Raw genomic sequence first — 12,037 nt, 5'->3', positions numbered from 1 at the left:
AAATACCATCTGACAACAAAAATATGTATTCGAGCCACGCCACCGCTATGGTGGAAATTTATTAATATTGATTCCAAGCTACACTTTATTTTTTCTTTCTTTCTTTCTTTCTTTCATGATTCTTGACCTCGGGATCTGACTGAGCGACGAGCTAGAAATGGCCGATAATGCATACTATGAGCAAACTGCATATTCCAAGGCCACCAGCAGCTGCGGCTTTTAATCGATCTTCTTGCGGTACAGCTCTCCGCCGCAGCCGCGGAGGCGGGCAGCGGCCTGCTCCGGGGTGATATCACGCTGGGGCTCAGCCATGAGTTCATAACCAACGAGGAACTTGCGCACCGTCGCGCTGCGCAGCAGAGGCGGGTAGAAATGCAGATGCAGGTACGAAGCCTCGATCTCTTCGACCGTTCCGTCCAGCGGAGCCTGGTGAATACCCATGCTGTAGGGGAAGTGAGTTTCGAAGAGGTTATCGTAGCGACGGGTGATTTCGGCAATGGCTTCGGCGAGGAGAGTCTTATCGGCATCGGACAGATCGGTGAGAGCGCGCTTGTGCGTGCGGCTGACGATCATGGTCTCGAAGGGCCAGGTCGCCCACCAAGGGACGACGGCGACGAAGGCCTCGTTCTCGAATACCACACGCTCTTGCTTGCGGCTCTCCAGCGCGGCGTAGTCTTCTAGTAAGTGGGCGCCGCCGTGTTCGGCGCGGTACTTACGCAGTTGCTCCATCTCCGCAGCGGGCTCCTCGGGCAGGGTGCTGGTGGTCCAGACCTGGCCGTGGGGGTGGGGGTTCGAGCAGCCCATTGCGGCACCCTTGTTCTCGAAAATTTGCATGTAGCGGTACTGCTCATTTGGTTTGGTGATGGGTGTGTTGTGCGAAACGGGTGGGAGGTGCGTGGCCGGGGCATCCTTTGCCAGAGGGGAGGTGGGCGACAGGTGGGCGGTATAGATCTCGGTCCAGGCATTGATTACGGGGACGATCTCGGCGGGTGGAAGGTCGGCCAAGGTGAGGTTGTGGGATGGGGAGAAGGTGAGGACGTAGCATTTGCCGGTAACGGGTTCAGCCTTGAGGAATCGCGATTCGAGTTCTACTGCCGGTGAGCACTGTGCATACCGCCAGGGGGTGAGAGGGGGAAGGGAAGTACCATCATCAGTCTTGCCATCGTAGGCAGCTTGCTCCTCCTTGACGGCGCTGTAATCATTCACAAACATGAAGGTGTTGTCATATTTGGGATTGACGTCACCCTGGGCGCGTTGGTTTCCAGGGCACAAATAGCATGCGGGGTCATAATTGGGCAGAGTAGTCTTGGAGGGACTCTCCTGGTGTCCTCTGAGATGGGATCAGGAATTAGATACTCATGATAATTTGAACAATACTCAATTGCGAGGAGGGGGCTAACTCACTGCCAGGGACGCTTGGTTCTGTGGGGAGAAACCAGAATGGAAGACCCTCGGAGGGGGTTGTATCTCCGGTGGGAGATGTCGTCAAGTACCTTCTCCATTGCGGAACTTGGACTGGAAAAATAAAGGAAAGAAAAGAGAAGATCGGGAGAGTACCTTGGAGAAACAGAGAAGGGAAAGCGTTTGAATCAAAAAGCCCTTTAAAACCCCCGGATGCCGGTTAAATTCTCTTTTGGGCCCGGCGGGGGCGCGGGGTTCTTAGGATTCCCTCGAATGTTACCTCAGCGATGTAGAGCTAAGAATGTAGAGGTAATCAATCGGTCAATCCAAATTCAATGTTTGCTTAAATTACACTAGTATCTAAGGGGATGCAGATATAATAATATAATAATAGTATAATGCTAATAACCTCACACTCTCTGGAGTATACATACCCCATGGGATATCTCGACTGCCGATGTCATTGCTTCTCGGTGAGCCGGATAAGGCATCGCTCGGCTTCCCGCACTCGGGGGGAACGGGGCACGGCATGGGGTGCAGAGAGTGGGGACCCGCATGGTATGCCAGTAGGTGGATGGTGTGGTGTGGTGTGGTGTGGCATGCTATGGAACTCTTGACCTGCAGTGTAAGCTATTCAAGTTTGGACCTGTACATAGATAACTATAACTGGCTACATGTACTATTGGTAGATGTACCAGTCAGCATCAAAACATCCGCCTGACGTCATGCGTCCAACCCTCCTCGGTTTTATTTCGGCAGAAACACGCTGGTTCCTATACCTTGTCCCATTTCCAGACACGAGCATATCGGATGTTGTTGTCTCATGTACCTCAGGCACTATATGATGTTTCTGGGTCACACAGAACAATGAAGAGTCCTTCATTTGCACGGGAAGATACGCAGATCACACCACCATAGGGAGCATTGCCTACCCGAAAAGGGCGAAGAGCAGACCAGAGAAGAGTATATCATCTCGATATTTATCCTCTCCCTCTCCCTATCCCTTCCTTCCTTTGTCTATTTACTCATTAGACTACTACCTCATCCTACAATATGGGGTGTATCAGACAACCAAGATTCGCAGATTGCCATCTATCTGATAACCCCTCTCACATCTCCGAAAGTAGATTGAATTTATGCTCTCTTCCGAACGAGGTATGTCAGAATCATAACTATTTTTCTGTTCATATCCAGACTTCCTGAATACATCCTTAGACCCAATGTACTTGAACTCCAAGGCTGACAGGCGACAGCTGATCATCATGATCTTCTCTCATCTCCCCATTATCTCCCTGGCCAAAATGATGGCCGTCTCCCGGCATATCCAAGATGCAGTAGAGCCCACACTCAGAACACAGCTACGAGCAATGGTACAGCGCAGTGATATCAGTTTAATGCTTCTCTGTGCCTGCCCCGACTCCGTCCAATCACGGGTCCGATGTCAGCTCCTGCAGACCCCGGGTTTGGATATTATCGACGATGGCTCCGCGCCCCGAACAACGGCTTTACATAGCGTCTACCGTCCAGAAGCACTTCCACCCGACAGCGCTCCCACTGGTTCACCTGTAGGGAACGTCATCCTCCTGTGTGGGGGAGACGACTTGATCCGTGCTCACATGGGTGGGGCGGGATGCAAAGGCTTTGCGACGCGCCAGGTCACCTTAGAAGACTATGAAAGTTTTATCCAGCTACGAGTGAAACTGAACCTCGTCATTTCGGGGCAACAATACTTCATCGCTCCTGCATTTGTGGTTCATGATGGAATGATTCGCATTAACCGGGCATGGCTTGAGCAGAACACAGAGGAGATTATTTGGATGAATTCTGAAAAGTCGGTAGGCCTCAGAATGCGGGCAGTCGAAAAGGCGGCGACTGAAGATGAAGCCAAGTCATTTGATTTGGAAATTCAAGGTATTCCACCCCGTCTTCGATTACTTGGGAAGTAGACGGTCACTAATTTAACTAGAGTTGCATGTTCGGTCGGCACTGTTGCTCCATAATATCCGAAAAGCGGAGACGGGCTTGGATAGACAAGAGGTGGTAACTTTTTCTTTGTGAAAGATTTCAAGATACACATAGGCAGCCATTTGATTTCGGCAAAAAAGAATACTATGTAAATGTTTTGGGGATAGTGGCGTGGACTTTGAAGGCTTTCATTACTGCGTGGCAAAGCTGCACTTAGGTAGACAAATGGGTCATTTAGGAGCTCGGAATATAATCGAGATTTACACACTATTGACTCAATGTAAGTTTACTATATTTTATCATGATATGATGAAAATGAGCGCATGATAAGCTATTCGACTCAGATAAACTGTCAAGTGTGGTGATAGCACGGATCCCGTCGGGCTCTCGCCACGACTCCACTTTGCCCGCAGGTAAGTCCCCGACGGTTTCTTCTCTTCTCCTACCCCCAACTACATTGTACTTTCTACAGTGACAACCTCGCTGACTTGCATTTTCACACACCGTGGGGTATTCTACAGCCCCAAAGCTGCGCATATCGGATGGAATCCTCGCTGAATACATGCACGTCCGAGACCCCAACTCCGCTCCGCCGGACTCGGGTTGCCTGCAAGGCGTGCAATGCGAGGAGGGTCAAATGTGATGCTGGTGACAGTCAGCCATGTTGGCATTGCCGCATGAGGCAAATCAAATGCGAATTGATTGATTCAAAACGGGGAAAGTATGATGTATTCTTTCATCCCCACTAATTACCGTCTCGATCTAATAATTGATCCAGGTATATCAGAAAAACTCGGGATAACTCTCGGACTAAAGGTGGGCCTCGACAAATCCTTCGAGGCAGTGAGACGCCTAGTGCACAGGGTTCCCATATAGACAGCTCCACTGAAACGCCGTATGCTATATCATCCTCAACTCCAAACCATTGCATTCCGGGACCTACTCCAGGCCAAACCAACGGAGTGGAATCCCAAAAGAATCAGCAAGTGCCTGCACAGCACATCGGCGATCGTACACAGACGAACTTTTCTGAGAACTACGCCGCGGATGATTCATCCACTCTCCATTATGTTATCGAGCTAAGCCATAGGCCTGAGGGTGGCTCGACTGAGCCGCTGACGGTTCATCACCCCATCCCTGCATCAATAGCAGATAGGCCAGGGATGGAATCAAATCAGCTTCAGACTCCAATCTCTTTACAAGAGGCTCTGACGCTGCCCGGTCCAGATATTCTCCGCCGTCTGATCTATACCTTTTTTGATAAGATTCATCCTGCATATCCAGTATTTGATCGTGAGAAGTTTTCTCAATCGTACTCGGCAGGTCAGACATCTCCGCTGGTCCTACAGACAATATGTCTGCTGGGATTTACGATTGGAGACGATGATTTGGTGCTCGCGGCCGGATTTACAGACCGTGCCATAGCAAGAAAGACCCATTTTCTTCGCGCAAAGGCACTCTACGATGCGGACTATGAGACTGATCGCATGAACCTCGCCGCGGTTCTGCTGTTACTTGGGTTCTGGTGGGCTAGTCATGATGACCAGAAAGACGTATGCCATTGGGTTGGATGTGCGATCACTTTCGCACAGTCTTTGGGAATGCATCGCTCGTACGTACGATCCTTGCAAAGACCACGAAGGGGATGTGCTAATTAAGTCTACAAGGATGGCTCAGTCATCGATGAGTCCGCGAATGAAGTCCTTGAGGAAACGAATATGGTGGATCATCTATGTAAGTCATATTGTTTCCGCTCATTATCACCACTGGATCTAATAATTCCAGTCCCGTGATAGGCACACCGCTGGCGCCTTTGGCCGACCATGCCGTATAAGAGACGAAGATTGTGATATCGAAGCTCTTACGGAAGAAGATTTCGATTTTGATACTAACTTCGATCAAAGCCTCATACCAGCACAGAAAGACTACCAAGTTTCATATGTCATCGAAATGGCCAAACTAGCAGCCCTACGTGAGTCAACCCACCAACAATATTCTAATCGATGCCTTGTTTGGTTACTAAATGAGATGAATATAGTGGGTGATATCCTTCTGGGGGAATTTAGTCCCCAACGGCCTCCGCTAGAAAAGTTTGAAACAAACACATTGATACGGAGGCTGGAAGAATGGGAATCAGAACTTCCCAAAAAGGTTCAAATGAAAACTCATGAAGGATATACAAAAGGATCATTTTGGGGCTGCATGTTGCAAATATCATACCAGTGAGTGTTTCTAAGCTACTTGGTCAACTAAAGAGGCTTGAATCCTCTAACTTGACACATATCAGGAACTGCACGATCTTACTATTCCGACCAAAATCCAATAAAGAAGGCTCACCAGATGAGGCTGAAAGGGATACAAGAGCTCGAGCAGCAGCAGATTTCATCACCCGTCTAGCAGAGGATCTTTTAGCCACTGGAATGATCCATTCTGGTCTAATTCATATGTACCGCCGAGCCCATTCAAGTTTAAGCAATGACCGAACTGACAATTACCAGGGTCCCTGCATTATTCTCTGCGCTGTCAATACATACACTCGTCATATGCCGCAAAGAATCAATACACCGCCAACTCGCCGAGAACAAATCACGACAGTGCATGCTGGCACTGAGCGTGATAGCCAAGTCATGGCCTGTCAGAATCTGGATCTCAAAGGCATTCGTCAACCTAATGAAAAGATTGACAGGACAAGGGTCTAACCTGAATGGACCAATTGTGAATGTATCATCGAGCATATGGAGCCCCTCCAACGACACGAGCACATCACTACCAGCACATACCGTGAGACTACAACCGATCGCGAATCAACTTTCACCAAACAATGATGGACCGATTTCCCATTGCACTTGTCATATAGGCAACAACTCCGACGGTTCTCATGCCCAAGGATGCCTCTGGAGAGCGCCTGATCAGTTTATTCATGATTCTTTATGGGCTGGGTATCTCGATAATGCGCTTGATATTGATCTTTTCCTGCACGATGGTGGTGGGTTCACTCAGTACATGTCTTTTGAAGGTTCGACTATCGGGGGACAATCGTCTATAGGCGAATTTTGAATGGTATAGACTCTAAAATTATAAAAAATGCACATTTTTTGGCCGATAATTTCAGCGGATACTGGAGAAAGCAGTGTCGGCAACCCAAGCACATATATCAGTCATAGGCAGGAGGTATTTCACGCTATCTTTTTACATATATTCAAGCAGCCAAAGCAAACTTGCTCTTGCCTCGCAGCACCTTTCCGTACTTGAAGAAGATCCATGGGAATGGCATCATGAGAATCGTAAGAAAGGCGAGTAAGCTAGTTGCCCAATGATAGCCCAGTTTATTATACATCTGCAGCCCAAACAGTGGAAAGGCAGCTGTTAATCGAATTAGTAGCTTTTCGATATTCTCGGAATTGGCCATGTCACACGTACCAGCAAAGGATGATCGCACGAATCCATTTCCGGCGAGCGCAGACGCAGCATATTGTGGATAGGCATCTACCTGGAGAGAAGTTAGTATGTTGTGACATTTGATCCCATTCTCAACAGCTAGGAGGGAAAGGCCGAGGGTGGAAGGACTCACAAGAAAAGTGAAGATTCCCTTGTATGCAAGTAAGATCCTAGTATGTCCAAATAGGTTAGTCGGAATTTTTATAGGTATCAACTTAAAAACCTGATGCAGGATTTTCCGCAATGATCCCGTATAGTCTCGCTGTAAAATTTGTGAACTCACCCGCAACCAAAAAAGGAGGCTCCAATGATGGGGACAATCCAGTGTATGTTTGATGACAAACTCCAGCCAAACCAAAAAAGGCCAACTGGAATCAAAACACCCGCTGGTATAGCTGGAAGTAAGCTATACTCTGGAGCAATATCTCCGGTTTGCTTCTCTTGAGGCTCCAAAAGATGATCCTTGATACGGGCGAAGAGTGGGGTACTCAAGGCCCCCACGATCATGCCAGCAATGATGCCGACAAATGGAAGACCACCCTGCCACATCTTCCAGCCATAGGTTGTCTCGAACATGAGAGGAATAGCCTGGAAAAATAGATACAGCATACCTAGCAAGAGGGCGGCATAAACATCGAGAGCGAGACACATGGGCTCGAAGAATAGAAGTTGGAAAGGTCGCATGAGGGCGTATGCCAAAGCTTTGCCTCTTGAAGTCTGAAGCTTTTCTGTGGGAGCTTTGTAGCGGTCATCTCCAGTTGATTTCCGGAGCATCACGGCTTTAGCCCGCAGTAGGACTGGCGGGAATGTTTCAGGCACGAATATGGCGATCGATACTAGAAGCACTCCGGACCAAATGATGATAAAGTAGTAGTTCCATCTCCATGTCGTGTTGTAACTGATGAATCCGCCAATCAAAGGACCCAGACAAGGGCCAATGAAGGGGGCCGATGAAACCAAGGTCATTGGCAATTGGATCTGAGAGCGTAGAAACACATCACTCACGGTACCACCCGATACCGATAAGAATGTGCCACCCGCAAAGCCAGTGAAGAAACGAGAAATAATAACCGTCTCAATATTTTTGGCAACAGCTGTTACGATGTTCCAAATAACGAAAAAAGCCCACGCGACAACGTAAATAGGTCGTCGACCGTACCACTCACTCAAGGGGCTCGTCAATAATGGCCCAAGACCAAGACCCAGGACAAAAAACGATAGGCCCAAGATTGCAATGAGAGACGGAGTCTCCATCTCGGCATTCATCTGCGGATACGTCGTTGTGTAGATTGAGCTTGCACAGGTCCTGGTGTTCCGTAATCAGCACCAGATATTCGTAGGAATTCGAAAAGGCACTTTAAACTTACACACACATGGTTCCAGTGCAGACAATAATAACAATCACCCATTTTCTTACCAGCGGCAGCGTTTTAGGGCTCATGGGATCTCCATCGCCATCGAAAGATACATCATGAATATCGTGGTCTATGGTGCTATGCATACGTGAAACCTGGGTATGGTCACTGGCAGAATGACCATCCGAAAATGGAACATCGCGACATGAGCCACCTTTTGAGAAATGTTGACTGCTATTCATTTCTCCCGCCCGATATCAATCCCCTCCCTGGGGGCGGAAAATGAGTGGAGGACTCTGTTCTCTTTAACAAATGACAGGCCCCCAAAGAGCGAATCTGATAGCGAAGGGTCGCGAGTGATCGAGGTAGAGAAAGGGAGAATTTCCCGCAAATATAAGCTCTGTGCGTGACGATGCCTATTCATAAAAGAGCCATATCGAAGAAACCGAGGGTCTGTCTAGTCATGCTTTGTTTGAAGAAGCGCGGCAGAGGATAGTTCAGTTGACCCCTAGGATGAAGATTCAAGTCAAGACGTAGCGAGATGTTGATAACCCCCCCCCTTTCGATAAAATATGTGTTGATTTAAATGCGTAGCTAGCCAGTGAATCCCTGTATGTGGGGTTGTCTCCACCTGCGTAAGAAGCCGAGGTGACTCGCTCAGAGAAATCAACGGGGAACTCCCCGATGCCCTCTGGACTCCTAGGTAAAGGGAGGAGATAACGATTTGGATGGACTCAGAACGAAGAGGATTCTATGGTCTGGAATGATAGCTTCTTTCACTAAGAGACAATTTCAACTATTTTCCAGTCCATCGAATTTGGACATGCAAGTAAGGCCATATAAGGGGTCGCTTGACCGGGTCAACTTCTCTTCTTTCTCACTCACTATCACAGTGTCTTTCGCCTTGAATTTTACCAGCGAGTAGTATGTACCTAGGTATTGAATCGCGGCAAGAGAATCCCTTCAATCCTTGGAAGTTCTTGGATTCTTTTCTCATTGAAACTGTCGAGGTCTGTATCTATTCAATGGAAAAGGCTGCACAAAGTTTCGAGCAGAAGATTACGGGTTGGATATATTCTAATTGTTTGATTTCGACGTAGGTCTCCGGTGTTTGAATGATTGAACGAAGTGGGATATAGACCTTTATCGGCGTAAGAATTAACATCATAGCCCGGTATGGATGCTGTCTGGCAAGTCACTTTCATATCGGTGAGAAGTTTTATGAAGCCCTCCACAGCAAGTCCTGATTGGGCAACGTTCCAAGGAGAAAAGGGTAAGTCTGTCAATGCGAGACTAAGAAGCCTGAATCCATATACTTTTATGGATTTATGCTCAATGCAGGTACGCAATGCAAATCAATCCAACTTCGGGCGCAGCCGTCAAAGATTACTCCGCTTGGACCCATCAAGAGGCCAAGTGGAGAAAATCTGGAGTGCATGGAAAGTTATCATGTAAGCCATAAGGCCAAAAAGAGCGTAGATATGAGTTCCTAGGTATTTCTCAACTCTCCCACCGTACTAAGTGTTATTCGGCAAGCCGTGGGTGAGCCTGAAGACAAGCCGTGGGTGGCGTCCGGGCCGCATTTGCAAAATCGGTTGAAGTTGGAAGATAAAACATAGCTCCACCGAAAACTCTGAGTACTTCTCCACTTTTGTCGAATCGGCACTCGATGCCGATTATCCCTCCTCGCTTGACCAATGCATTAACCTGGATAGGAACCTGCCGAGGCTCCCGGCTATCAAAGTGGATCGCTATCATCGTTCCTGACAATTATTTTCAATGTCACTGTTTAGGGCGAGATGATTTTCACTTCTGCTTCCAAATTTATCCTCTTCTCAAGGATTTGATCTGCATTGCGCTCATCTCAGGCTCGTGTTGGCCTATTCCATCAAAAGTGGGCTTAGAGTCTTCTGTGCTGGACACTGCAAGACTGGCTGATCGCAAAATGTCACCTGCTAACGACGGGGGTGAGGTCTCGTACCCCTCCAAGATCCCCTTCTGGCGCTTGGTATTCGACCAAAAAGTCATCACTCAAGAAGTCGCTCAGTACCCGTATCCAGGCTCTGGCACCGAAGATGACCCCTTCGCTGTAACATGGCTGCCAAACGACCCACGAAATCCGATGAATTTTAAGACCGTGAAGAAATGGGCCATCACGATCTTGGTATCATTCGTCACGCTGGCTGTCGCACTGGTTTCTTCGGCATTTTCAGGTGGAATGAGCCAGATTGTTGTCGATTTCGGCGTGGAAGAGGAGGTTGTTATTCTTGGAGTTTCGCTCTTCGTTCTAGGCTTCGCTGTAAGCAAACATCTGCGAAAATTGAAAGCTAGGATCAAACGGCTAACATGATTTAAAAGATCGGACCTTTAATATGGGCGCCTCTGAGTGAAATCTTTGGTCGTCGTCATATCTTCACCATCAGTTTTGCATTTTTGACAGCTTTCAATGCTGGAGCCGCCGGCGCAAAGAACATCCAGACTCTTATCATCCTGCGGTTTCTTGCTGGTTGTTTCGGATCTTCACCGTTTGGAAATGCAGGCGGTACAATTGCCGATATGTTCCCTGCTTCACAGCGAGGTATTGCAATTAGCTTCTTCGCCGCAGCACCATTTCTGGGACCGACCATTGGCCCCATCATTGGTGGCTTCCTTGCCACGGGCGCTGGATGGCGCTGGGTTGAAGGGTTCTTGGCAGCATTCTCTGGTGTGCTTTGGCTCTGCATTATCTTCCTTTTGCCTGAAACCTATGCGCCAGTTCTACTTCGTCGTCGAGCTGCAAAGCTTTCCGAATTGACAGGTCATGTCTACAGGAGCAAAATTGATATCGAGCGTGGTCCCATGCCAATGAGCAAGACCCTCAAGACAGCTCTCTCACGGCCATGGCTATTGTTATTCCGCGAGCCAATTGTTTTCCTATTTTCGATCTACATGTCCATCATCTATGGTACGCTCTACATGTTATTTGCGGCATACCCGATCGTCTTCCAAGAAGTCCGAGGCTGGAGTGAAGGAATTGGTGGCCTTGCATTCCTGGGTATCTTGGTCGGCATGCTCCTTGCAGTCGCGTATACATTCCCCGAGAACATGCGTTACGCCAAAATGTGCAGCGAGACTACTGATCGTCTAGCCCCCGAGATTCGACTCCCTCCAAGCATGGTGGGTGGAATTGCCCTGCCTATTGGACTTTTCTGGTTTGCTTGGACAAACTCTCCGTCAATTCACTGGATGGCCTCGATTGCCGCAGGTGCACCATTTGGATTCGGCATGGTACTTATCTTCCTGAGTGTGTTCAATTACCTCATCGATTCCTACACCATCTATGCGGCTAGTGTTCTAGCCGCCAATTCAGCCCTTCGATCATTGTTCGGAATGGCCTTCCCCCTCTTTACAACTTACATGTATAAAAATCTGGGGATACATTGGGCTTCATCCATTCCGGCGTTCTTGTCTGTTCTTTGTGTGCCTCTTCCATTCATCTTCTACAAGTATGGTGCACAGATAAGACAAAGGTGCACATATGCTGCTGAAGCCGATGCATTTATGCGTCGTCTTGCTGAAAAGAACCAAGCAGAGGTGCGAAAAGAAACGGAGGAAACCAACGAAGAGAAGGACGCCGACCAGGCAGGTCATTCTAGCCAGATCGTCGACGAGACAAGCGACACTGAGAGTCTGTCGACAGTTCCAAGCCGTGTTTCATTTGGAAGGCATGCTTCCAGGGCATCCCGCCAGTCAGGACGGTCGATTCAACGGGTTGCAACTGCGACGCAATATGAAGAGAATCCGTACGACCTTGACCTTGTCAACACCAGGCAGTCGGCTATCAGCACTACTCGGAAGGAGTGAAAACCACACGGATGTGCCCTGATGCCATAGGCTAC

At 48.4% G+C, this 12,037-nt stretch overlaps 4 protein-coding genes across 4 annotated transcripts; 2 read left to right on the top strand and 2 right to left on the bottom strand.

The window, feature by feature from the left end:
* Nucleotides 1-219: 219 nt before the first annotated feature.
* N7533_012255 (UDP-glucose:hexose-1-phosphate uridylyltransferase) lies at nucleotides 220-1,502 on the bottom strand (the record flags this gene model as incomplete). Its single annotated transcript, XM_057108905.1, has 2 exons — nucleotides 220-1,330; nucleotides 1,405-1,502. The coding sequence occupies 2 exons, from the start codon at nucleotides 1,500-1,502 to the stop codon at nucleotides 220-222; spliced, it is 1,209 nt and encodes a 402-aa protein (XP_056954006.1).
* A 1,119-nt stretch (nucleotides 1,503-2,621) lies between these two features.
* On the top strand, nucleotides 2,622-6,065 carry N7533_012254 (uncharacterized protein; the record flags this gene model as incomplete). The annotated part of the gene is made up of 9 exons (XM_057108904.1): nucleotides 2,622-3,312; nucleotides 3,368-3,441; nucleotides 3,724-3,779; nucleotides 3,839-4,087; nucleotides 4,145-4,978; nucleotides 5,034-5,100; nucleotides 5,152-5,338; nucleotides 5,405-5,588; nucleotides 5,654-6,065. The coding sequence occupies 9 exons, from the start codon at nucleotides 2,622-2,624 to the stop codon at nucleotides 6,063-6,065; spliced, it is 2,754 nt and encodes a 917-aa protein (XP_056954005.1).
* Nucleotides 6,066-6,565: 500 nt separating this feature from the next.
* N7533_012253 (MFS transporter) lies at nucleotides 6,566-8,401 on the bottom strand (the record flags this gene model as incomplete). The annotated part of the gene is made up of 5 exons (XM_057108903.1): nucleotides 6,566-6,729; nucleotides 6,787-6,856; nucleotides 6,938-6,974; nucleotides 7,088-8,110; nucleotides 8,172-8,401. The coding sequence occupies 5 exons, from the start codon at nucleotides 8,399-8,401 to the stop codon at nucleotides 6,566-6,568; spliced, it is 1,524 nt and encodes a 507-aa protein (XP_056954004.1).
* Nucleotides 8,402-10,104: 1,703 nt separating this feature from the next.
* On the top strand, nucleotides 10,105-12,002 carry N7533_012252 (MFS transporter; the record flags this gene model as incomplete). The annotated part of the gene is made up of 2 exons (XM_057108902.1): nucleotides 10,105-10,458; nucleotides 10,518-12,002. 2 exons carry the CDS (start codon nucleotides 10,105-10,107, stop codon nucleotides 12,000-12,002), a joined length of 1,839 nt encoding a protein of 612 aa, XP_056954003.1.
* Between the last annotated feature and the right edge of the window lie 35 nt (nucleotides 12,003-12,037).

Source organism: Penicillium manginii (genome assembly GCF_028828005.1).
Source record: "Penicillium manginii strain IBT 31320 chromosome Unknown utg000009l:1.0-3297300.0:1.0-3298630.0, whole genome shotgun sequence".
NCBI lineage: Eukaryota > Fungi > Ascomycota > Eurotiomycetes > Eurotiales > Aspergillaceae > Penicillium > Penicillium manginii.
Note: the sequence above shows the minus strand (reverse complement) of the source record. Positions and strands in the feature narration are given on the sequence as shown.